Below are 27,095 nucleotides of genomic sequence, written 5' to 3' on the forward strand. Positions count from 1 at the left end.
TGTTTAAAGGGTCATTCAGTCCTCAAGAGCAGCTTCAAGCCACAGGTGGTCCAGGTGTGATCTTCCCCTAAGAAACAGGCATATTTTCTTCTACACCAAACCGCTGGGTCCTGAGAGACAAGGATCCTGCTAGCTATGCCTCTGTGTGTCTCTCTCGGGTGCGTCTGTGTGGACTCCCCCCATCCGTGTATTCATTTGCCCCCAGCAGGCTCATTGAGCACCTACTACTTGATAGAGTCGGAGGGACAGCAGTGAGCACAGGTCAAGTGCCTGTCTTCATGTAAACCATGCAGCTTCAAACATTAGCAAAGGGACCAAGGAGACGCTCAGTGGAAAAGGCAGCCGCTGCCCGTAGAGGGATCCTGACGGCCACGAGGCAGGAAGGGAGAAGTGATCCTGGGGGTTTAAGAAGTAGGGTGTGCCTGACCCTACGGTTCCGTCTTGTACTTACTACATTGTCTGTTTTGCGAGTAAGAGCTAGTTGCAAAAGCCTAGTACCCGATCTAGGTGTTTAGATGCATTAGAATGTTCCTGGTTCCATAGTTTTTTTTTTTTCACACTATGCTTTTTCATTCTTTTTTTCAAAGATTTATTTAATGTATGTGAGTACACTGTCTCTCTTCAGACACACCAGAAGAGGGCATCTGATTTCATTACAGATAGCTGTGAGTCACCATCTGGTTGCTGGGAATTGAACTTAAGACTTCTGGAAGAGCAGTCAGTGCTCTTTCTTAACTGCTGAGCCATCTCTCCAGCCCTGCTTTTTTTTTTTTTTTTTCCTTCTTAAGCTTTTAGAAATTTAATATGGCCTGTTCTCCTTGCTGTCAGTTTTCCCACCTGGCGTCTTCTGCTACAGTGTTCCCAGATCTAGCACTGGGAGGCCTGAGGAAGCCACAGGCTCTTTGTGAAATGGCTTCCCACATCAGCTGTTACTTACCTCTGGGTCCAGCCCTGACTCGTTTCTGTCAATTAACTGTGGTGCTATGACAGTAGCCATGACATTAATCTGCTTCTACCAAAGATCTTCAATCTTTCACCGCCCCCTCCCTGTAACAATGACAAGAATCTCTTAACCAAGCCGGGCGGTGGTGGTGCACACCTGTAATCCCAGCACTCTGGGAGGCAGAGCAGGCAGATTTCTGAGTTCAAGGACAGCCTGGACTACAGAGTGAGTTCCAGGACAGCCAGGGCTAAACAGAGAAACCCTGTCTCAAAAAAACCAAAATCCAAAAAAAAACCCAAAACAAAACAAAAAAGAAAGAAAGAATCTCTTAACTGGGGAATGAAGAAGGTTAGAATTGCACTTGGGAGATAGAAGCAAGCAAATTTCTGAGTTCAAGGCCAGCCTGGTCTATACAGCGAGTTCCAGGACAGCCAGGGCTACACAGAGAAACCGTGTCTCGAAAAACAAAACAACAACAACAAAAAACAAAAACAAAAAGAAGAAGAAGAAGGTTAGAATTTCAGGCAGGAAATACAAGCAACACCTGGAAAGCCAAAAGCCTTGCAATTTACTTGAAAAATCCTATTCATTTCAACCTAATTGTAACAATACATACAGCACAAAGCCAAACCGTAATAGTACAGAGCAAGGCTGTGTATTAACCCTGAGTCAGCTGCTGGCAGTATGACCTCAAGCTCACTCTCAGGCCCTTTACGTTCGGCTTTTCCTCAGCTGACAATGGCTAAAAGCCTTGTGGGGACTGAGCATGGCACCAGTTCGTCTGCAGTGACGTCGCTGGCTTATATCTGTCAAGTTCGTTGGAAGCCAAGCATGTGTTCTTGTATAAAACTGGCAAGCCTTGAGGTTCCGGACGAAGAGTCTAATTTGGGTCGTACAAAGAGTCTAATTTGGGTCTGTTTCCCCTTTAACCTGGTGAGGAAGAGCGTTCTGCCCCTGTGTTAGGACTTGTAGTTACAGTACCCTGATCCACATCAAGGCGGCCATTGATGGCCACTGACCGAGAAGAGCGGTTGGTTTGCAGATACCTCGTACTAGGCCAAATGGATTTTTTTCAGGCCTGCATTAGAGTGCCACCAATTACAATAATTACGGCTCAGATGTTCTCAGTGGATGAGCTGGGTATACATTGTTTGGGTAAGAAAGCAATTTGCTAATTGACAGGAAATTAAATTTACTGTTACAGATAAAGCTTTTGGGGAGATTTAAATTTTCTTTCTTTTTTTTTTTCTAGCATAGGCAAGGCCCTGGTCCTGATCCCAGCACCGTGGAAAGAGGGAGGGAAGGGAGTGAGAGAAAGAGAAAGAAAGAGAGAAGGAGGATGGATGGACCGACAGACTGAAAGCTTTATATCTTAATGCTTTTTTGTTTTTGAGACAGTGTCACTATGTAGCCCTGCCTGTCCTGGAGCTCACTGTGTAGTCCAGCTAGCCTTGAACTCGCGGAGATCTTCTGCCTCTTCCTCCCAAGGGCTTGGATTAAAGCTGTGAGCCCCCACACTCAGGCTCTTATCATAGCAACAACAACAACAAATCATAGAATGACTCTCTTGGAATCGTTTTCAGGAGACACATTGTGGTGAGCTGTATCTGGAGGCTCTGTGTAGAACCATCTGGCCTCTTCAGCACAATACTATAAACAGGCCACACCCTTATTCCAAGTATTTCCCCTTCAGCCACAGAATTCTGGCATATTCCACCCACCTAAGTCCTTTATTATTAATCAATCAATGATTAATTAAATCCTGACAGAAGTTTCCCTTCCTAGTCCTCCCCCTGACCTTTTCCCACCCCACCCACTATCTCCTCTTCAGAAAAGAGCAGGCCTCCCATGGATGTCAGCCAGCCATGGCCTATTAAGTTGCAGTAAGACTAGGCACTGCCTCTCCTAGGCCAGTCCCATGTGAGCCCAGGTTGGTTTAGTCTGTGGGTTTTCTTGCACTGCCCGTCATGGTGTCTTTGAGCCCTCTGGCTCTCACAGTTGTTTCTCCCTACTCCTCCTAAAGATTCCTTGAGCTCTGCCTAGTGTACTGCTGTGGGTCCCATAACTTGCTGGGTGGAGCCTCTCTGATGACAGTTGGTATGGGCACCATCCATACAGCAGAGAATCACTAGGAATCATTTCATTAATGGTTGGTTGGTTGGTTGGTTGGTTGGTTGGTTGGTTAGTTAGGTGGTTGGTGTTTTGTTTTGTTTGGGGTCTTTTATTTTTTTTATTTTTTTTTGCCAGTCATGTTTGGTTCTATCCCAGGTCTCTAGGCTACCCAGACTCTGAGTCCTGGCCCTCCAGGCAGTGTTAGGGGTGGGTTCCTTTTCTTAAATTCTTTGATTGCCACTCCATGGTAAAGAGAAGTTTTGCATAAGTCGTAGGAGGTCCATATGGGGCAGGATTTCTGGAGTAAAGTAGTTCTGATTTCTGAATACTGTGCTGTGGGAAGTAGGAATTCTGTTTCAGGTGTGTCCAAACCCTTTATTCCAAATTATTGGGGGCAGGGGCTGGGGTGACAGGACAAAACCGAAGAGCACATCCTAAGTACCTTGCCTCCAAGAGTCTCGCTCCTTGGCTGGTGTCTCCTGTGCTCAGTCCTGTTGTACATTGTTCCTTATGTATATGTTATAGAAACCAGGAAATACTTACCAAAAAGAAAAAAGAAAAACCCAGAGAAGATCCCCAAAAAGAGATTGAGAGGAGCTACCATTGGAAGAGTTCCCCTCCTCGGTGCACCCTGGGAAGGGTGGGGAGAGGGGCACGGGACACAGGGCTTGAAAATAAAAGAGCAGTGTGGTAAGGAAACAGACAGACGCAGGGTTGAAGCTCTGGGGAAGGGCAGTCACCTCTGTGCGGCTCACACTTGGCCTCTGTCCTCCTTACAAAGGAAACAAGGTGGCCCCTCCAGGAGGCTCCTGTCCCTTAAGGCCTCCAGGGCCAAGCTCCCCAAGAAGCAAGGTAGGGGCTGATTGCTGCCACACAGGGACCCGCTGTGCCACTCCAGGGGACAGCTCTCAGTCTGCCATACTAGCAACATCATCTGATAAGAGCTTGTTTCTTGAATTACAGATGCAAAATTAATATCCCAAAGATAACATGAATGCCGCCCCGGGGCTCACGCTTCTCACTGTCCTTTTGTGTATGCATGCCAGAGAGGTGTTAGATGTCTCTTGTCCCTCTGCTATATGTTGGCTTCACTCTGTACCTCCATCCCCAGCATTGAGGTTACAGGTGCATGGTTGTTTACCTGGGTGTTGGGGATCCAAACCCAGGTCTTCATGCTAAATGGCTGCAGATTAGGGCGCTTGCTGCCAAACCCAGTGACCTGAGTTCAATCCCTGGAACCCACACAATGGAAAAAACACCTGCAAGCTATCTTGATCTAACATGTGTGAACACACACACACACACACGCACATACACACAAAATGCGTTTTAACATGCATCTTAACTCCTAAGATAGAGTTGCATCTCAGGAGTAGGATTTTTGCCTGGCACACAGTTGCCACTCCTGCAGTCCTACTCAGAGGCCAAAGCAGATCATTTAAGTCCAGGAGTTTAAGACCAGCCTGAGAAAATAGCAAAACTCTGTGAAAACAAGAATAAAGCCTTCCTGTAGTAGGTAAATTCACTACAGCAAATATATAACAGAGAAATGTCTAATAGGAAAAAAATAACAGAGGATCTCTGAGGCCTCTCCCTTTTGTTTTTACAAAAAAGTAAAAAAGATTGACCATTAAATATCTTTTACTACTAATGAAATCGCTACTCTCTGTCCCTTGCTTTTTAAGATTTTTGGAAATTTATTTAGTCTATGTATGTGTCGATGCATGTGTGTGATGCATTTGTGCGGCCCATGTGTGAGTGTAGACATCATGTGAGACAGCGTGTGAAAGCCGGGGCACAGCTGGGAGTCAGTTCTCCCCTGGGTGGGATCTGGGGGGCAAACTCGGCGGTCAGTCTTGTACAGCAGGTGCTTTTGCCTGCGGAAGCAGTTCACCAGCGGCTCTCCTGAGCATTAAAACTTAACAGGATGTCTTTGTCTCTCAATTTAAGCAAGGCACTTGTAAAAATTCACTTCCCACTGTTCTGTATGAAGGAATTCTTCAATGTTTTCCTAAAACAATTTTTTTTAAAAAAGCCTATTTTGTCATATATTTGTACCTGTAAGACAATTTACATTTCTTTCTTTATTGAGAGGGCATGCTTGGGCCACAGCATATGTGTGTGTGTGTGTGTGTGTGTGTGTGTGTGTGTGTGTGTGTGTGAAGGTCAGAGGACAACTGGAGGGAGTCGTTCTCTCTTTCCAAGGACAACCTCAGGTAGTTGTCAGGTTTGTGGCAAGCATCCTTACCCACTGAGACATCTTGCCAGCCCTGCACTTAGCATTTTTAATGTCACTAAAGTATTTTCTCGGGACAAGGATATCTGAAATACGTATTTCCTATAAAAAGAATTAAATTACTAACCTATTGATTTTTTTTAAAAGATAATGGTTTTTATAGTCCTATGTTCAGAGAAGCCCAGTTGAAGACAATTTGTCTAGAGTCATTTGTTCCTAAAAGCTCTGTATCATAAAAAGCACTAATGGAATCCTTAATTATCCGAGATCGCTGCTGGAACTGGAAATCATGTTAAGTTCTTTATGCTGATGAGATGGCATTACCGGGAGCCCTGGCTTACAGCTAGGGCTGACATCCACAGAGCTGAGCCCACAGTGCACACCCTTGTCATCACCTATAGCCTGAAGCAAACAGACACCTGCTCCAGGGCTGGGGTGTGCACAGGCGGGCAGCTGCTCCCTCCTGCCTCCTCAGACTGACCACACCCCCCCCCCCCCCCCCACACACACACACACTCTTTAGAAGCTTCTGATCCTAAATGACAAGCAAGTGCTTTGGTTTTAAGTAAGCGATGGGGCACAGGTAGGTAGCCTACGTGGAATTCAGAACATGGGTGGTGGAGGCTGAAAGGTGCCTGGTGTTTTTCCACGAAGCACCAAACTGTAAATATTTTTTAGGCTTTATGGTCTGTGACAGCTACTCGGTTCTGCCTTAAAGCCCCCCAAAGCTATGTAAAACTTGGGTCATTTCCAGTTAAATTTAGAGAAACAGTGAAGTAAAGCCAGGAATGGTAGCAAGCCGGAGACTTAGAGAAGATCTCAAGTTTGCAGCCAACCTGGGCTATAGCAAGTTCCTAGCTTTCTTGAGCTGTGAAGTAAAGACAGACGGCTGTATAGGGTTAGGGGTGGGATGGGGGAGGGAAAAACCAGGGGGCTGCGGGTTATATAGTTTATTATCCTCTGCATACAAGATGAGTCATAAAAGGCTGAGAGACATTCTAGAACAAAACCTGCCAGAAGATTTGGAATATAGATTACTTAGTAATGTGTACCTCCTCTGAGGTACTAAGGTAACTTGATGTTAAGTTTGCTACCACATCTTAAATGCTGTCACTAAGCTAAACATCATAGCTCATGCATGTAATTCCAGACTTGTGCTAAGACAGGAGAATTGCCATGAATTCAAGACTAGCCTGGACAAGACCCTAGCTCGGAAGGAGGGAGGGAGGGAGGAAGGGAGGGAGGAGCAAGCCAGCCGGAAACAGGGATGGAGTATAAGTCACTGACTTGCTGTTGTGCGGCTGCATGTGTAACACATCACAGGTGTGTCTCACACCTTCGCATAACAACCGGTTCTCCTGCTCTCTGATAGGCTGTCCCTGCAGAAGGGCTGGTGTCCATACTGAAGAAGAGGAATGACACAGTAGGCGGCCATCCTGCCCAGATGCAGCAGAAGCCCGCTAAGCGCAGAGTGCGATTCCAGGAAATAGACGACAGCCTGGACCAAGGTGCGCCCGCAGCCCTGGGTCTGGGAATGCGGGACAGTCAGGTGACACAAAGCTTGCCAGCAGGACTTGTAAGGGCTGTGTGGACTCAGTACTCTATCTTTAGCAGAGAAACAAAGTTTCTCTGTTTTATCTCAAAAGTTTTTTGCCAAAATAAATGAGTGAATTGCAAAATCATCTTTGTAGTCTCACCAGCCCAGAAATGGTCAAGGTTGAAAACTCCTCTCCTCTCCTCTCCTCTCCTCTCCTCTCCTCTCCTCTCCTCTCCTCTCCTCTCCTCTCCTCTCCTCGCCCCTCCTCTCCTCTCCTCGCCCCTCCTCTCCCTCCCCTCCCCTCCCCTCCCCTTCCCTCCCCTCCTCTCCCCTCCCTTCCCTTCTCCCCTTCCCTTTCCTCTCCTCTCCTGTTCCCCCCCTCCCCTCTCCCCTCCCCTCTCCCATCCCCTCTCCCCTCCTCTCCTCTCTCCTCCCCCCTCCCCCCCACCTCTTTCTCTAGCTTGTTATTTTTGTTTTTAGTGACAAATTGCTGTCCCTTCTTGCCTGTGAAGCACTCTCTACTCAGCACAGCTGCCCCTGGGCAGCCCTGTCCCTGGCCGGCACTCAGGCCATGCTGTCACGGACCTCAGAAATGTTTTTATTTTGTCCTGGCATCTGGTGTGCAATCAGCACAGCTCCCCAGAGCCCAGGGGACTTCTCCCACCTGGCCGCAACACATGTCCCCCTGGCCTGGGGCTCTCAGGCCACCTCCGCCCTCTCCAAGACACTCAGCTTTATCCTTTTTTTAAAGTAGAATAATTTTAATTCAGTTTTTTGTTTGTTTTAATCTCTTAGAGCATCACCTTTCAGTGCAGAGTAATATTATGGGATACCTGTGGCTCTAGTAAAGCCCTGACCTATGGCAGATTTCCCACCAGTCATACATGATTGTATCATTTATTTTTTAAAGATTTATTTATTTATTTTATGTATATGTACACTATGACTGTACAGATGGTTGTGAGCCATCAAGTGGTTGCTGGGAATTGAACTCAGGACTTCTGCTCGCTCCGGCCCAGAGATTTATTTATTATTATATGTAAGTACACTGTAGCTGTCTTCAGACACACCAAAAGAGGGCATCTGATCTCATTACAGATGGTTGTGAGCCACCATGTGGTTGTTGGAATTTGAACTCAGGACCTTTGGAAGAGCAGTGAGTGCTCTTAACCACTGAGCCACCTCACCAGCCCCTATCCTTCTTAAAATACAGAATACAACCACTACTCTGCCAGTAAGGTCAAGGAAAACCATGTAGATAACGTGTTTGAAATGATTTTATCGGTCATGAAATCTTTATGTTGTACTTGCGAGCACCAGGCAAACCTCACTCCTGCCTGGAGCTTCCTAGAGAGGCCTACCCTTCCTCCGTCAGTACTTCGTCTAGAAATGTAATGTGGAAGCGCATAGGTAATTGGGGTGGTTTTTTTTAAACTTTTTTTTTTTCAGTTTTCAATATTTTTTTATTCGATATATTTTTAATTTACATTTCAAATGATTTCCCCTTTTCTAGCCCCCCAGTTCCCCAAAGTCCCATAAGCCCCCTTCTCTCCCCCTGTTCTCCCACCCACCCCTGGAGAACATCAAACTTTTTTTTTTTTTTTTATGTGCATGGATATTTTGCCAGCATCTATGTCTGCATCACCTGCATGCAGTGCCTGAGGTGGCCAGAAGAGGGCATCAGAGCTGTGGGAAATGGAGTTGAGAGCCATTGTGCGGTGCTTGGCACTGAGCTGGGTTCTCTGGAAGAGCAATCTGTGCTCTGAACTGCTGAGCCATCTCTCCAGCCCTTCATGGATGATCCTAAATTTATGACAACCATATAACAAAAGTAACAGTATATGAAACTTGTCTTAATAGTGTATTTCATTTAACTGAGTTTATCAAAAATATGACATGGTCAAGGCTGGAGAGTTGCTGGTGAGAAACTTCCCACCCTCTTCTCCACACTCAGTCCTCCAAAGCTGGGATCTATTTCACACTCCCAGTTCATCTCTGTATCAGTCACGTTTCGGGTGCTTAACCGCACCTCACGTTTGTCCCCACCACAGCCCATAATGCATGTTGTTTAAGCAAAGTTGATATTCGCAAATACCTGAATGGTACTCAGAGGTCATCCCTCCATGTCCCACAGGAGCCAAGACTCCTGAGTAATAAAGCCTGCAGATAGATGCTCAGGACACTTGTGTAAGATAGCATTCGTTCTCCTGGGCCTGGCCCACGCCTCCCACGTGCTTTCTTGGATGCTGATGACTGACTGCTACTGCTGCTGCTGCTGTTGTTGTTGTTGCTGTTGTTACTGTTGTTGCTGTTGTTGTGCATCTCACACCTGCGCCACAGTGTATGTATGGAGGTCAGAGGACGACTTCTCATGGAAGTTGGCTCTCTTCTGCCACCATTAGTTAATTCCAGGGCTTGAGCTCAGGTTATCATGCCTGCATGCCAAGTGCCTTTACCAACTCCGCCATCTCACCAGTACTTCCTTGTTCTTCTTTTTTAAAAAATGTCATGGGTCAACTTCAATAGTTGAAGTCCTATCTCTGGATTACATATAATATCTCAGGAGTTTACATAATGGTTATGTGGTATTGTTTAAGGGAATATGTTAAGAAAAAAGTGCATATTTAGTGCAGATGGTTCTTCCAAGTATTTGGCCCACAGATCAGAACCCATAGATGGGGAGGATTCACGGCGATGAAGAGGAGGGAGGGATGAACTCGGTTGCTAGCCTAGATTGGCAGGCATTGGAGAACTGTGATTAAAGCAGGCACGGAGGTTGGACTGAGCCCACCAATGCTTTAACCCCCATTCTCCCGTTTGCAGATGAGGTTGGCGGTGGTTCCTGCATCCTGCTCATCCTGCTGTGCATAGCCACTGTCTTCCTCAGTGTGGGAGGAACTGCGCTCTACTGCACCTTGGGTGACATGGAGTCACCTGTTTGCACGGACTTTGCCGACAACGTGGACTTCTATTACTCTAAGCTGCTGCAGGGCGTGGCAGGGCTGAAACACTGGGTCTACCTCTCCTAGCAGCGAGCGTGAGAGATGAGCTGACAAAGATGTAAACGTCCCCAACAGCATTTATTTCGGAAATCATGAAGCATTCCCCCTCCCTGGCATCGAGGACCCAAGGATGGACATTAGAAACAGTGACATTAAACAGCAGCCCAGAGAACAACAGTCCCCAGCAGCAGGTGGTGCTGATGGAGGCACTGAGGACAGATGGAGGGAGCTGTGGCCATCAGGCCCCTCTCCCTGCTGCTTCCTCGTGTCATGCGGGGCTCACGCTGAGGGCTAAAAGACACTCCTGGTTTACAGTCGTGCTCCACAGGCATCATGAGAGAGTTATCTTAGGGCTCCAGTGCCATTCTTTAATCTCGGGAGCTGTATAATTTAAGCCTTGGGCATTACTCTGGATTCTGGTCTCCATTTGTGAAATGGTTGTGTGGGTGTGTGGGTCAGAAACAGTCATCGCAAGCGGATAGCCAGCGTAGAATACACAGATTACCTTTATTCTTTTAACTTGACGACAATGTGCAGGCACAAATCTTTGGAGAAGGCTTACCTGTGAACTAGATAAACTGTAGAGATGTTGGCCCTGAGTTGAGGAACCGACAGACCTGTGATGATGAATTCGACAGACCTGAAGGCACAGTGGCAGAACTCCCAGGTCCCGGGTGAAAGTTCACCCTGGCTTCTGTGCTGCCTCGAGGGGTGAGTGCTAGGCTCCCCAGCTCAATGTCCTGAACATCTGTTATGTTCTGAGAACCTCAGGATAGGGACCCAAGTAAGGCAGAATTCCTCCTGTGCAGGTGTTTAGGGAAAGTGAACCCATACTTTGACGAATGAAACAGACTAGCACATGTATGAATGAGCTCAGGCCACCCACTTAGGTGTGTGCGACATGTTTCTATCGTGGGCTCATTTTAGACCACGTCATGGGTCGTACCTTGAAGAGACAAACGTCTACTTTTGTTAATTCTGTCCTTAGGTGGCCATTCCTTATTTGCGGTACGGTGATCTGACGTTTAGGAAGCCTTGCTTTGATGTTTTATATTCTAGGCAACATCTTTTTTTAAAAATCATGAATTATAGTTTTTTAGCAAGTGATCATTATGTTCTGTTTTCCTGTTGGGATCATCTGGAAGGAAAAGAGAGAAATCGCTTTGTAGATGTTACTGGCTGGCACAGTACCTTCCTCTGCGTCTCTGCTTATTTATTCAGAGTGTGAACTTTGGGGCTTTTTATTGAACTGAGCGTGCGCGGCTAAGCATGCACCCCTTTGTCCCACCGCTGCCTATTTAATTAGATACATAGCATTTTGATTTTATACCATTTCAGCTCCATGTATTTTTAGGCTTATTTTGAAATTGACTTTTTATTTTCACTTAAAATACTGTGTGGCTTATCTCTTATGTCACCATAAGCTGTAATATTTTCGATGGTTATAGATCAAGAGTTATTTATTTAGAAGTATACAGAATACTGAAATTTAGATTCCTTATACCTAAGGCTGATTTTATTAGAAGATTATTTTAATGTCCTATTATAAATTTTAAAACTTTGTATTCATATCATATGTAAAATAGGGCCCCATCATTCTGGTACTGTGGTTCTGTAGAAGCCACTAGCGAGGTCATTGGCACAGGCTCCTCTCAATACACAAACACATTTCACCCTCATGATTTCTAATTGCAAGGATTTGGTGATCTTTGTTTCTGCCAATTTTATGTCAAGAAAAGTTCAAATCTCCCTCCTGTTTACCTCTTTCCGGTCACTCAGAGTCTCGTGTGATCTCCGACGTTGTGTTTGCCTCTCAGCCACCTTGGCCACATTTCCAAAACCCTGGGTTTCCTAGGAGAATCCAGTAAAGGAAAGGGCTGAAATGATATCTTGCTAACCAGTGAGCCAGTTGTGTATCTGAGGAGCCGGTGCTCACCACTCTCAAAACCAGAGTGATCTGGAGCAGACTGACCTCGTGATCTAAAGTGGGAGTGAACTCTCACCTAGAAAAACTCGGGTACCTTTGAAAACTGTAATGATCATGTATTGCATGAATTGGAGTATCCCCTGCAGGTGAGAGGATGCTACCCCACGCACAAGCATCCAACAACTGCTGAAATGTCACTCCTCCTCTCATTTGAAAGTACTGACAACTATAACTAGAGTTCTGAAGAACTGTGTTCGAGGGTGTCAAATCAAGCTTGTAATTTAAAATCTACACCAACAAAATGTCTCAGAGAATTTATTTGAACCCTTGGGTATTGAGGGAGATGTTTGAAAGCAAAAGATAATGTCAGAGGTGGTCCAGTCTCTGAAGGAGATGCTATCTCTTTTGGGGAAGTCTTTTCCTTATCACATTTACATATTTTGGGGGGAGACCACAGTTGGGTCACAGTGTACATGTGGCGGTCAGAAGAGTCTCTTCTCTCCTTCCACCATAGGAGTCAGAGGCTCAAATTCAGGTCACTCGCTTGACAGCAAACGCTTTTTCCCACTGAGCCATCTCATCAGCTCTATTTTGAGGACATCTTAAAGTCTCTAAGTAACAGTTCTCAGCTTCTAAAATACCTCTCATATCTACCTGACTAGTAACCAGGCTCTACCCTCAACTGCATCCTTTTAGACTTTAATATCAAGTCCAAAGTCATATTTTATCAAGCTGTGAATTGGGGTGCGAGAGGTACCAAGGATGTGAGGTTTGAAGGTCAGGCTTACTTTGCCAGGGAAGATGTGATTTGGATCTCCGGGATAGCAGGACAGCATGGCCTAAGGGGAGCAGTGAGGAAGGACCAGGAGGAGTCAGGCAGAGGGAAAATGGGAGCACCACCTTTGGCTGGTGACCTCTCTTCCTGACGCTCACTCCCCATACATAGGTTATTTTTCATTATGAGAATATATTAATAGGTTTCATTATAACATTTGTATTACATAGATAATGCATTTTGAGCATCTTCATTCCCTGGTACACTGGTGTTCTCCTCCATCCCTGCTGATCCCCTTCAAGAGGCCCGGGTTCTCATCCTACGGCTAGCAGGCCGACCTGTGTAACCTCTCATCTCTTTGGACACAGTTGGTCTCGTGTGGTGTTCGTAGTATCTTAACATTGATTCATTCTGTACCCAAATGAACACGCATACATCTCTCAGCCACAGGTTTGGTGATGCTCAGATCCACCACACTTCTGTTTCCATCACGTGACCTGCACCTTCAGAGACTGTAAGAGGGGCTCTGGGGCTTATGGACTTTAAACACCTAGTAAGCTGGCATGGCTTTGTTTGCTGCCCCCTGTACCCTCACACACACCAGAGTGCCCCGAGCATGCTGGGGCCCCACTCGGCTTAAAGAGCTAGATGAGGGAATGTGTTTGTAAAGGAACCCAAAAGAAACTGGGTAACAACATGTTACCTAGGAGCCTGGGAATTCAAGTTCATTCATTCACTGTTAGGAATAAAGGAAATCACAGCAACCACGGGGAAGTCCATCAGCCATCTTTCCTGCGGGACAAGGATCTGGTGGTTACTATGGAGTCAGAACTGCCTCACACTGGCTATGGGTGCCACTCGGTGTGTAGCAGGCAGGTTTCTAGCAGTGGGAATCATCTCAGTCAAAGCTTGCTGTTCAAAACTGAACGGTTGGGGCTGGTGTAGCTCAGTAGAATGTTTGCCTCTTGTGCACAAGATGCTGGGCTTGATACTCAGTGTCAAATATAGTCTTCATTTCCCTGAATAGAAAACCACCTCACAAGGAAAACTAGTGCCAGGGAGTGTTGCCAGTCAATACAGGAAGTGGAGACAGGAGGATGCCTAGGTCTCTTGGCCAGACAGCCTAATTGGTTATTTCCAGACCAATCAGAGAGTGTCACCCGTGATTTTGAAGGTGACAACCTAGACTGGGCTACAATATTGAGACCCTGTCTCAAGAAACCAAATTGAGCTGGGCAGTGGTAGTGCATGCCTGTAATCCCAGCACTCTGGGAGGCAGAGGCAGACAGATTTCTGAGTTCGAGGACAGCCTGGTTTACAGAATGAGTTCCAGGGCAGCCAGGGCTACACAGAGAAACTCAGTCTTGAAAAACCAAAAAAAAAAAAAAAAAAAAAAAAAAAAAAAATTAAAAAATAAAATAAAAAAATTAAAAAAAAAAAAGAAAGCAAACGAGTATATAGCTCAGTAATAGACAGTTGGCCATTCACAGGGCCAAGCGTTCCAGCCCCAGGGCTACCACAGATGGGACAGGCACAATTCAAATCAAAGTCATAGCAGTTTTTAGAAACTGACAATTTAAAATACTTGAGATACAGCTGGCCTAGAAGACCAGCTTCTAGGTGAAATTGTTAAGACAGAGTTGGAGGCCCTTTGCCCAAAGTTTTGTTCTACAACAATCAAACTGGTGTCCAGGGAGACCTAAAGGCCACATGTGCACATTCGAGTCATCAACAAAGGAGCCAGGCTCTTTTTTGTTTTTTTCGAGACAGGGTTTCTCTGTGTAGCCCTGACTGTCCTGGAACTCACTCTGTAGAGGCTGGCCTCGAACTCAGAAATCTGCCTGCCACTGCCTCCCAGAGTGCTGGGATTACAGGCGTGCGCCACCACTGCCCGGCTTAGCCAGGCTCTTTTAACAAATAATGCTGTCAAAATTGCATGTCTAGTTGCAAAACAAATTAGCATAAACAATTAAATCTGAAGTGAATAGGCTTCAAGTCTAAAACCTAAAACTATAGGGTAACTAGAAGAAACCAGGATTAGCTTTGTAACTTTTGCATAAAAATATATTTCTTAGAGCACAGTGTAAGAAGTATAATAGAGGAAGTCCTAATTGGACTTTTTAAAAATGTGTTTTTCATTTGATGTTGTTAGGAAAATTGGAAGCAAGTACTGAAATGGAAGACAATAGTCACAATGCTTTTTTTAAAGTTGTGTGTGGGTGGGCAGTGGGTCTCTGCCTCTGTGTGTGTGTGGGGGGGGGGGGCAGTGACAATTTTTAAAAGTCCTTTCCTTCCACCAATGTAGGTCCTGGGGATCAAATTCAGGTCATCAGGCTTGTCAGCCAGAGCCTCACAATGAATTCACTGAAGACCTTGTAAATTTAGACTATGTAAAAAAAAAACATTATTCAGAATTATGACGTCTTTGAAGGGGCTCACAAGAGAGAGTGTATAAATAGCCAATGAGTACAGGAAAAGATACTAACTATTAAAAGCCACCAAGAAAATGCAAATGAGTGAGCTTCCTCTGCAAACTTAGAATGTCCAGACTGCATGGACAGACAGACAGTATAAGGACAGTTAGTTCTACATAAGGAATTTGGTGTAACATTGGTAGAACATATGGACTTGGGGAATTATGGTTACCATATGAAAAATTATGGGTATAGAAAAGGTATTTATCATTCTTTTTTTTTTTTTATGATTTTTGGATTTTGGTTTTTTTGAGACAGGGTTTCTCTGTGTAGCCCTGGCTGTCCTGGAACTCACTCTGTAGACCAAGCTGGCCTCAAACTCAGAAATCCGCCTGCCTCTGCCTCCCAGAGTGCTAGGATTACAGGCGTGCACCACCACCGCCGGCTTTGATCATTCTTTTGTGATTAAGCAAAGAATAGAAGACCAAGAGGGTCCTTGAAGGGTTATGAGGAATGTGCAGGTATCGATGCTAAAAGGCTGAGCTAATCTATCAGGAAGGAGGCAGGGTACCCATTCTCCATTACTGATCAGGGTAGCACAGGAAGAAAGAAGACAGAAGAAACATAAAAGACATCCAATTTGGTGGTAAAGAAGGAAAACTTCATAGATGATAGCAAACAGGCCACAAGAAAGTTCCTCAGAGCCGGGAAGTGGTGGCACACGCCTTTAGTCCCAGCACTTGGGAGGCAGAGGCAGGCCGATTCTGAGTTCGAGGCCAGCCTGGTCTACAGAGTGAGTTCCAGGACAGCCAAGGCTATACAGAGAAACCCTGTCTCAAAAAAAAGAAAAGAAAGAAACAAAGAAACAAACAAACCAAACAAAGAAAGAAACAAAGAAACAAAGAAAGAAACAAAGAAAGAAACAAAGAAACAAAGAAAGAAACAAAGAAAAGAAAGTTCCTAGGTCTGACAAATTCAAGTGTGGCCGAATTCAAGGTCAATGCACACAAGTACAAGAATACACACACACACACACACACACACACACACACACACACACAGAAAGAAATCAGTTGTTTCTATATATCTCGAGTAATCATCTGAAAAGGATTTGCTCACAGGAGCATTTAAAAGACTGGATTATATAGGAATCAATTAGCCAAAGAGGTGAAAGACTTACGTGCTGAAAACTTCAAAACATGACCGGAGGAGACCAATCAGTGTGGACCGAGTCCACCTGGGTTCACATGTGGGAAGACATTGTTCAGGCTTCAGTACGGGCCACAGCCAGCTCCTGAGTCAGTACGGCTGTCAGCATCCCAGTAACACACTGCTTAGGAATGTGCCAAATGTCACTGAATTGTATATTTTAAAATGGTTAAAATGGGGGCCTGGGGAGACAGCTCATCGGCAAAAGCCGCCTGCTGCCTAGCCTGTTAATCCCTGGACCCACAATGGCTTCCTCCAGTTGTCCTCTGACCACCACAGACATGCTATAGTGTGTACACCCCCCCACACACACACACACATACACACAGACAAATAATTTTAAAGCAGTCTCCACCAGTGTTCACAGCAGCCTTATCTGTGGAAACCCAGACCCGGAAACAATGCAGCTGAACACTCCGGCAATAAAACACTCAGACCATTTTGAGTAGTTATATGAATGAATCTCAGATTGTTCTCGATGAAAGGGGCTAAAAAGAGTACATGTTGCATCTTTCTATTTAAAAAGGACAGAAAAATGAAAATTTCCCATGGTAGCAGAGGCAGTCCTCAGCTGTGAAGGTTGCACAGCAGAAGGTGCGTGGCAAATCTGGGATTCATGGAGACATATGTTCTGAATGTGCTGCCGATTTCACAGGTAGGTACATCTTTCAAAACGTGTCAAGCTATGTATTCTCTGAATGGAAGCAAGGATAAACTGTGCCTCAGTAACACTGCTAAAAAATATACTCTGAGCCGGGCAGTGGTGGCATGCGTGCCTGTAATCCCAGCACTTGGGAGGCAGAGGCAGGTAGATTTGAATTTGAGACCAGCCTGGTCTACAGAGTGAGTTCCAGGACAGCCAGGGCTACACAGAGAAACCCTGTCTTGAAAAAGCCAAATCCAAAAAACAAAAACAAAAAACAAAACGTGTGTGTGTGTATAAAAACAGAGTATATATATATATATACTCTGTTTGCAGCTTAAAGGCAAGGAAAAGTCCTACTATTTGGATGTCTTATTTAATTTTGAGGCGGTTGTTTAGTTAGACAAAACAAAAGCTCTGGTGGCTTCCATGCCACCACACAACACCTGTGCTGCATGGTTAGCTACCCAACCAGACGCTAATGGGATATTTCGATAAACTCAGTTGTTCAGATCGCCCCACCCCATCCTGAGTGCTTCCTGCTTGTAGATCCCTTTATTTCCTTCTTGAGTGCTGAGCTGCTGACCTAAGACAGTACTCTAGAGGCTGGGGCAGGAGGATGACAAGGGCTGGGCCAGATTGGGCTACAATAGAGACCCTGGGGTTTTGTTATACTTTTGTTTTGTTTTATTGTTCTATATGATGCAGCAGTTCAAATTCCAAAGCCAATCTAATTATAGTCTGTAAGGCCAACACAGTGCCCCTCTGGCCGGAACATATTGATCGAAAGGGAGGTTTCATAATTTCATTGCTTAATTGATTTGAATCAAAGGTCAGGAAGGAGATGCGCACTTAAGGAGAAGTAGCTGACGTCATCCCTGCCCGTCAGCACGATGGAGCCCTGAGTGGCTGGCTCTCACTTTCCAAGTGCATGACCTAGAACTGACTGTCCATAAACCAAGAAGAGTAATACCCTGGGCTTCCAAGGCCAGGGGCAGGTCCACACGTGGCTATAAATGAAGGTAATCAGTTTCCTTTTTTTTTTTTTTTTAAGGAATTTCTCTGTATATCTCTTGATGGTTTGGAATGCTGTTTAGCCCATACTAACCTCAGACTCATAATCCTCCTGTCTCAGCCTTCCACCTCCCCCTCCCCCTTTCTGTGTGTTATCGCTTAAATGGAAAACTAAATCATTGGTCTGGAAAAAGCAGTTTTGTCAGTCCCAGAGAGGAGGCTGTCAGGATGTAAGCTAGTTTGGCCAAGCATAAACTGTGAAGGAAGGAAGGAAGGAACCTCAGGCTGGAACCTCAAAAGCAAAGGAGACCCCATTCACGAGCTGTTCAGCCTCCTGCAGACTTCCACGTCACCATCTACAGGATTTCTAACACACGTTCGGAGCTGAAACTCCTCCTGATTCTTTGGACATCTGGTTCAGTCTTCTTTCCTTCACTGACAGGAAACTATTTGGAAAGCTGTGTTTTGGGTGGAGTTGGAATATCGTGTGGGAATTCTCCACATGGAGAAGACGCAAGTGCGGGGAGAGGGAAATGGGAAACCGATCCTAGATTCTGAAGCCTCTCCTGGGCCCATGAGCCTCTTCCACGAGCCTGCAATAAACAGCTTTCTAATGCTGTTTGTGTAATCCTGCAATCCTAGCTACAATGGCTTAGATTAGAGGGTGCCTTAGGTGATGCAGGCCCTGATGCCTACATGACAGGGAGGTTAGCATTGTGGATGGAAGTGGGTCTAGAAGGGCGTTTGGCAGAGAATCTGATAAGCAGGCCCTATCTGTTCAGGTGAGCCTGACACACACAGTCCATCCAGCTCTGGCAGTGGAAATAGCAGGCACCTTGCAGTGACAGTAAAGAGCACGGGGTCAAAGGACTCAGGGACAATAAAACTGTCCCACATTTCTGAGCATCAATATGCAATACCCATAATGGCCAGAAGAGGACAGAAGATCCATGTAGGTGCTGGGAATCGAATCTGGACCCTCTAGAAGAGCAACTAGTGCTTTTAAACGTGGAGCCATTGTTCAAACTCCAGCACACACACACACACACACACACACAGAGTGGGGGGAGGGAAAGAGGGGAGTAGAGGGAGAGGACTGGTGACATGGTGACATGGTGACATATACCTGTAATCCCAGCACTCAGGAGGAAGAGACAAAGACAAGCAGATCTGAGTTCCAGGACAGCCAGGGCTAAACAGAGAAACCTTGTCTCGAAAAACCACTAAAGGAAAAAAAAAAAAAAAGAGTCACCAAGGAGTAACCAAACAGCATTCTAGTTCCAGAAGGCTTGGAGCTAGGTCATTGTTCTTCATTGTGTGTGCTCCGTACACGAGGTCCCTGAGAAAGACTCTGCTGTTCCCGTAAACCAAAGCCAAACGCTCAGCTGTGCCCTGTTGGTTGCCAGGCCGTTACACGCATGTTCTTTTACATGTACTGCGCAGTCGGCTCTGTTGTGTCCAGAGCAAAGCTGGGATCCAAGGACTGCTGAAGACCTACTTGAGATCAGGAGCAACAGAAAAATGGAAGATTTTCCACTTCTGGTTAAGAAATTGAAACTGCCCCTGGGAGGCTGAGATTACCGCACAGTGGGAGACTGTGTGCTTGGCTGCTTAGCTCAGGGCCGAGGACTCACTGCCTAGCACCAAAGCAATGGAGTCGGACCAGAGAGATGGCTGAGCAGGTGAAGGTGCTCACCACAAAGCCTGACCTGAGTTCAGTCCCTCACACCCACGTTAGAGGAAAACTGACTTCTGCGAGTTGTCTTGTGCCCTCTAGAGGTTGTGGCAATGCATGTGCACACACCCACACATGAATGGACAGTAGTAATAGCCCTGGATCCTTCTGTTATCTAGAACTTTGTGAGTCTGTCTTGCATGTGGAGAAAGACAGGACAGACAATGAGCCTACATCTGTGGGCCACAGGCCTTCTGGGACAGTGCGGTGCCATTGTTCCATGCCCATATGAGCTATTCCAAGGAGTCTCAGTAAGGAGGCAGAGACCTTCCCTGGCAGAGCCTGGACCCGGACACACCTACACTGAGAACTATTTGCCGCTTATATCTAATTCCCATGGAACAGCTTCCTGTGGTTCCATTTTGTATTTGCTGAGTCAGGCCAGCTTTTTAGTTCCATGATGAGGCAACCATGCCAATCAGGGTCGAGGAGGCCACCAGGGCCAGCGGAGGGAGGGGGCAGTGTCACTAGGAGTGCGAGGCACAGTTTTCCATCCCCTTTCTGGGTTTCCTAAGTATCCTACTATCGTGCATAGGAATCAATGCCCGGAATCAGAGGGCCCGCTCTCAAGGCTGGGAGGCACGTAGAGCCTGTCTCCAGTAACTACTACGTTTTCAAAATGACAAAGCAATAATGGGAAGCCAGGCATGGTGGGGAAATGTCTGTCTCTCCCAGCAATGCTTAACTCTACAGTTAGATTTAAGAAAGAGAACACCAGTTTTCAGAGCCCCTAATAAATTACCGCCAGAACTACTGACGAGCTATTTTAATGCCTGTCATCTTTCCAGAGTCTGTAAGTTGCCCCAGACAGGCTCCCGCTGACCGCTGAGCGCCAATGGCTGGGCTCTAAAACTGGGCACAAGGTGAGTGTCCCGGATTAGCCTTTAACAAGCCATTGGCAAACCAACTCCAGAGCCTCCCCTTGTCTGCCGCCTGAGGAGAGGTGGCACCATTCAGAGTGAGGCTTCGTCTCCAGGTGTGGCTACCACTTCCTAATCCCGCTTTCTCCTTCCAGCCCCTTGGACTGGTGCTGTTGGGGAGTCCTCGGCTTAACTCCAGCCAAGTTAAAATTCCTACTTCTTTGGGAATATGGCTTTATGTTCCCAAAAAGTCAGATTAATCCAGGACCGATCAGGCAGTTCACTCCTCCATCAGGCAATAAATGTCTCAGACATTATGGGGATACTGTGACAACATGATTTCTCTTTTCAGCTATTGAGAGGAGGTATAATCTTTCAAATGTGGGCTGGAGAGATGGCTCAGCAGTTAACTTTTATAATCCAGTCCCAGTTCTAGGAGATCTAGAGCCTGCCTGGATACTGCATGCATGTGGTACACATTAATACATACAGGCAAAAACACTCATATACATAAATGAGATCAATCTTTTTAAAAATTAAAATGGTAGTTGGATAGTGGCGGCACACACCTTTAATCCCAGCACTCAGGAGGCAGAGGCAGGCAGATCTCTGAGTTTCTGGACAGCCTGGTCTACATAGTGAGTTCCAGGACAACCAGGGATACACAGAAAAATTTAAAAATTAAATTAAATAAATTTTAAAAATTATAAAAAAGGTAGATGTTGATGGAAAGTCTTAAGTCAGCAGAGGTATACCTTGAAGGAGATCTAAGACCCTAGTTTCTGCTCTTCCTCTTGTGGCTTTCCGGATGCCTTGGGGTCAACAGCACGATTGCACCATGGTACCCCCTGCTGCCACAGGTCCAAGGCAGCATGGGGAACTAGCTGAAACGCCCGAAACTGGGAACCTCTTTTAAAGTTGCTTTGTCTCGGGTACTTGTCGCACTAATGGGAAGTTGACACAGACCACTCTGCACTCACCTAGGCATATAACAGTGGCCACGCCAACTGTGCGCCACGCCCGACTGTTTGCCCCCAGCGCTGCCTCCCTATATCCCAACAAGTGTTACTTGAATTGATTAGTGACTCGATAAATATATGAACTTGGGACACACTATCTTGCACTGAACTTAGGTTTCTCAGTCTCATTAGAAGTTTCTGAAAGCTTATTAACAATCATGGCAGCCAGGCAGTGGTGGCACACGTCTATAATCCCAGCACGCTGGGAGGCAGAGGCAGGCAGATTTCTGAGTTCGAGGCCAGCCTGGTCTACAGAGTGAGTTCCAGAACAGCTAGGGATATACAGAGAAACCCTGTCTCGAAAAAAACAAATCCAAAAAACCAAAAAAAAATAAAAAACAACAACAAAAAAATCATGGTGGTTCCTCTTGGGGTTGAATGACTGATTTTGCTGTGTTTTATGTTTTGTTTTGAGACAGGGCTTCCCTCCGTAGCTGTAGCTGTCCTGGTACTTGCTCTGTACATCAGAGATCTGCCTGCCTCTGTCTCCCCAATGCTGGGAGCGCTGGGATTAAAGCTGTGTGCGTCACCTCCTGGTTGGGGTTGGGTGACTCTGAGAGGTCTTTCCTGGAGTAGACCTCAGCTCCATTTCTGAAGGCACAACGCCTGTCTTCTCTCCTCCCATCCCTGACAAGGCTGTGATCTTCTCACGGATCCGCTCTGGATGGTTGGGCTCCCCTAAAGGGTCCTCCAGGGCCCTCACTAGTTTGGACGCAAGTGATGACCCCCCCTCACCACCAGAGGGCAAGCTTAACTTAAAACTCTTGACGGGGCTCAGCCTAACGCACAAAGCAGCATGCTTTGGGGGAGGCAGTGGTCCCCCCGGGAGAGTTGGTTTAACAGGGATGTTTAGGTCAGTTTTGTGACACCAGCTTCCTCCTGCTGGGAGGACAGGTCAGGCCAGCACAGCCTGACCAAGGGATCCCTCTCACCCCTGCGCAAGGCCCCATAAATACCTATGAATGGCACCTTCCAGGGCAGAGTTCTGGAAGTTTCTACGTGGGGCCCCAAGACAGCTTCCCTGCTATTCGGTGAGTCACATCTACACAGGTCTAGACGTCGACCCTGTCTGTGTTCTCTCGGCCCTTGTCTTTCACATCTGCTTTCCCTGTGTTCGTTAGGGTTTTCTGTGTCTTTTTTTAAGCCAATTGTCTCCCACAACTGTAATCTCTGTCACAGGAATGATAATTCAAATTAAACTTTGTACAAACACATGGTTTCTTTCTCCTGGCGCAAAGAGGTATTCGCGCCTTGCAAAGATGTGGCATGGCAGCGGAAGTTGCAGTTCGGTGAAGGGCCGATCCCGGCGTTCCTTCTGCGGATCTGGGGAGTTTTCTGTGTTGCAGCATTGCCGGGGATCCATTGCTTCAGAATACCGGTGCCACGTTTTGCCAGTTGGCTTCGGAAAGATTTGAGCACTGAAATGATTAGAACCAGCTTGACTCTCAGACAGGCGCTCAGAAGGAAAACAGACAGAGGGTGCATGGGCGACACTTCGGTTCCAAGGACGTCAATGTTGCACTGGAAGTGAGAGACCTTGGTACTACACAGGAGACATCGCAAGACCTCGCTCCAGAAAAGGCCAGCTCCGAAACGAGGTCAGTGAAAATGGTTCTGAGTGAGCAACAGAAGCTGCTCCTGCAGAGCTACAGAGAAGAAAAGCAGCTTCGGAAACCGAAAGAACGGCGAGAGAAAGAAAGCCAAACGTGGAGTGTTCAAAGCCGGTCTCTACAGATCCGCTGCGCCCGGCTTTCTTGTCACAGACCAGAGAGGGGTGAAAGCCGGTCCAGAAAAGGGTTTTCCATACACCGGGCAGGAAATCTTGTTACAAGATCAAAAGCCAAAGAACACATGGAGCCGACTAGGACTGGGGGTAACAGGAATGTTCCTCAAGCAACCCAATTTGTTCAAAGACAATTTTCTGGGAAAAACAAAAAAACAAAAAACAAAAAAACCATCAGAGAGTAAAAAGTTGTGCAGCCCATAGTTTCCACGGCAGGCAAAGCAACTGGATCAAGCAACTCAGAGGGCCCAGCAGATGGCCCGGACAGTGTCATCTACCACTAGAAAGCCAGTCACAAGAGCCACTAATGAGAATGGATCAGAAAGAGTGGGACCAAGTACAAGGAAACCCGCCAAAAAAGCAGAAGGCACGATGGACAAGGTCGTTTTCAAAGTTGAACATGAAGAAAAGCCTTTAAACTCTCAGACCAGTATGACAAATGAAATGGATCCGGGCGGAGTCTTCCGAGAAGGGGAAAGCTTGCTTGAGACAGTTCCTGCAAAAGGGGAAGAAAGGAGGTCCTTTGCCCCCAAGCACAGTGTCTCTCAGCCCCCGTGTGGTCTGAAGACCTACCAGGTAGCTCCCCTGAGTCCTAGAAGGGCCGATGCTTTCTTGCCACCCAGTTGTGATTGGAACCGTTTAAGACCAGAAGTCACTACCACTCAAAACAAAGCAAATGAAATCTTGGTACAGCAAGAACTGGAGCCACTAACAAGCTATAGTAAAGAATGTGGCTTAAATCAGAAGGACGCTTCTGATTCAAATTCAATCACCTTTCAGTGAAAGGAGCCACATCATTTGAAGTGAGTGAGAGTCAGAAATCTCAGCCCCAGCACAGTGTGCCAAAGTTCAGAAAAAGCCTCCAATCAGAAACTGACACGCTTACCTCACCCTGCCTGGAGTGGGAGAGGAAGCTGGAACTGTGCGTTCCGGAAAATGCTAAAGGTCTTATGCATATGGCGTACAGTGGTTGGTCAAACAAGACTCCTTATCATGGAGCGATTCAGACCGCTAGAAGGACTGGTGGACGATTGTGACTATAACCAGGGTGGAAAGGAGACCACCTGCTCAGATCTGGATGGATTCTGGGATATGGTTTGTTTTCAGGTCGATGATGTGAACCAAAGGTTCAACAACCTGATCAAACTTGAGTCGGGATGGAAAGACAACAAAAATCCAAGCAAAAAAGTCCTCCGGAAGAAAACTGTGCCTGGTAGAACAAGCAAAGAGAAGTTGGCTGACGGATGGACTGGTGGCGGCAGCCAGGAGTCGCCTTGTCGCCATAAAGAATGCAATGGAAGACAGGCTGCGGCAGGAAGCGAGGTCCACGCGGGCAGCTCCAGAGACCCCGAAGGAGCTGACAAAATTGTGTTTGGCGCTCGGTTTTTCAGAATCGAGAGCTCGGTGAGGTCGTTCTCAGTACTGACTTCTCAAAGATTTGGAACACCTATGTCTGCCAGCAATGTTATGCCCGAGGGCAGGGCTGCAGGGGACCTTCTGCGACAGAAGACGCCACTGTAGAGAGATTGGGCATGTTGATCGGATGTTTTCCGATTGTCTAGAAAGCAGGTGCAGCCAAGCAGAAGATGCCCTGTGTCCTGGAGAGCAAGAGTCACATGACTTAGAGCGTGATGTAAATACAATAAACGACAGGATGGATTGTCTCTCTGTTGAAACAGAGAGAATTTGCTTCTGCCTGCTGGTGATGGTAATACTAACCAAAAAGAAGCAATCTCAGCTATGGAAGGAGTGGTCTCCGCAGTCACCTCCCAGGTTGTACTGACAAGTATCCCTGAGACAAATACCTTCTCACAGAGGAACTCCTTGCAAGAAGAAACTGAGGTGTCCCAGACTTCTGAATGCTACCTTCTTGGTCCACCAGGCCTCAACTGTACCAACCCACGCACGAGGTGACTTCCTTGTCTTCTCACCACTAAGACCCTGAAGAGAACACCTGGAGAGCTTTTAATTTAAAAATAAGTGCAAACATTCTTTTCTTCACATTGTTAATTCTCTGATACGTTCCTATTTGAAGATATGCACTGGAATCCACTTCCATTTGGTCCGTTTGTATTGCATTACACAGTGTTTTTGTTGTTGGTGGTTGTTTTTTGGTGTTTTGAGACAGGGTTTCTCTGTGTAGCCCTGGCTGTCCTGGAGCTCACTCTGTAAACCAGGCTGGCCTCAAACTCAGAAATTCACCTGCCTCTGTCTCCCAAGCACTGGGATTAAAGGCGTGTGCCACCACTGCCCAGTGTTTTAATGTGGGCCCTGTTTGTAGAGACATGTTTTAATGATGATAATGTAATAACCTTGTAGGTTATTTAAAATATTAAATGTGAAATAAGGTTTTGCATCTGCACCCTCAAAAAACACAAAAACGATGACAGATTTGGCTAACTTGTGCAAACACAGCAGAGTCAGTTCTTTTTTTTTTTTTTTTAATCTTCTTTACAACACCCAGCTATCTGAAGATAATTTCAATGGGATAGATGAGCCCTGGGCAGGGACGCAAACGTGTAGAGGTGACCCTTGCCAGCCCCACTGCATGACTGTGCTGGCTGCTCCTCTCACCACACAACCCAGCCCCTCACACCACACCCCTGCAGCAGGCTCAGTACTGGCAAAGTCTGCCCTGAGGCACTCAGAACCCATCTCTCTCCTGTAAGAAACAGTATCAGCTCAGGACCCTCAAGACCAAGTTCTTAACCTAAAGGGGATGTGCTCCAGAGGGACAAAGGGCAGGAAATAAGAGACAAAGACGGGGAGAGAGGATAAGGGAGAGAGGACAAGGGAAAGGAGACAGACTCACAGGCAAATGGCAGTTTATAAAGGTAAAGGGAGAAACAGGTAAGGAGTTTGACTTTAATGCATGTTAACTAGGTGACTGAAGGGAGTTTTTGATTGCTGGACTTCAATGTTTTGATGGCTGGGCCTTGGTAGTCAGTCTTGAAGGAGGAGATGGCCAAATAAGGGAATAGACTTTGGCTGCTAGCTTTAGGAACATAATCTAATGATTTCCAGTGAGGCAGAGGGAATCTGGGAGAAGGCCAAGACTTGACAGAGCCATGCGTGGCCAGAGTCCCTTCAACCCCCCACCTCTAATTAAAGCAGAATGAATGTGAGATTTGCTAGCCCTTGCCGCATCTCATGCCAAAGGGTTCTAGCTGTGGTAAGGGCCGAGATGAGACAGCAATGCAGGGAGACTACCAGCACCATTGTTGAGTCTGTCAGTGGGTTGTTGTAACAAATGCCTGAGACAAATCATCTTGGAAAAGAGGCTTATTTGGCTTATGATTTTGAGGCTTCAGTTCATGACCAGTTTGCCTGTGCTTTAGACCTGGGATGGAACAGTCAGCCATGGTGGGAGCTCTTCTCAGCAGAGGCCCATTTACCTCATGGTCAGGTAAGATGAGAAAGCCAAGAGGAAGGGGTGGGGCCCCTCTCTCCATCCTTTCCTTCCTGCCTGCCTTGCCTTTCTTTCTAAAAAATCTATTTTATTTGTGTTTGGGTCTGTGTGAGGGTGGCATACCCTCAGAGGCCAAATAAAGCCAACCTTCAGAAGTCTGTCCTTTCCTTCCAGCTTGGGTCCGGGGGTTAAACTCTGGTCACTGGGTTTTTATGGCAAGTACTTTTACCTGCTGACCTCACACCTCACCAGCCTTCCCACAATCCCTCTCAGGAACACAGTCCCAGTGCAGACCTCTCACTCGGCTCCCCCACTTACAGGTTCCATCATTACCCAGGACCCTTTTTTTTTTTTTTTTTTTTTTTTGAGACAGGGTTTCTCTGTATAGTCCTGGCTGTCCTGGAACTCACTCTGTAGACCAGGCTAGCCTCAAACTCAGAAATCTGCCTGCCTCTGCCTCCCAAGTGCTGGGATTAA

At 46.4% G+C, this 27,095-nt stretch overlaps 1 protein-coding gene and 1 pseudogene across 2 annotated transcripts in view; both read left to right on the forward strand.

Annotated features, from left to right (window-relative positions):
* Cnst (consortin, connexin sorting protein) overlaps positions 1–12,048 on the forward strand; it is an 85,654-nt gene extending 73,606 nt beyond the window's left edge. For both annotated transcript variants that reach the window (XM_052201264.1, XM_052201265.1), the window contains exons 10-11: positions 6,664–6,799; positions 9,652–12,048. In XM_052201264.1, the coding sequence (XP_052057224.1) occupies positions 6,664–6,799; positions 9,652–9,857 (342 nt within the window). In that variant the 3' untranslated portion in view covers positions 9,858–12,048. The remainder of the gene's footprint in view (positions 1–6,663; positions 6,800–9,651) is intronic.
* Positions 12,049–22,639: 10,591 nt separating this feature from the next.
* On the forward strand, positions 22,640–25,123 carry LOC127697094 (disks large-associated protein 5-like; annotated as a pseudogene).
* The last annotated feature ends 1,972 nt before the right edge of the window (positions 25,124–27,095 follow it).

Source organism: Apodemus sylvaticus, chromosome 12 (assembly GCF_947179515.1).
Source record: "Apodemus sylvaticus chromosome 12, mApoSyl1.1, whole genome shotgun sequence".
NCBI lineage: Eukaryota > Metazoa > Chordata > Mammalia > Rodentia > Muridae > Apodemus > Apodemus sylvaticus.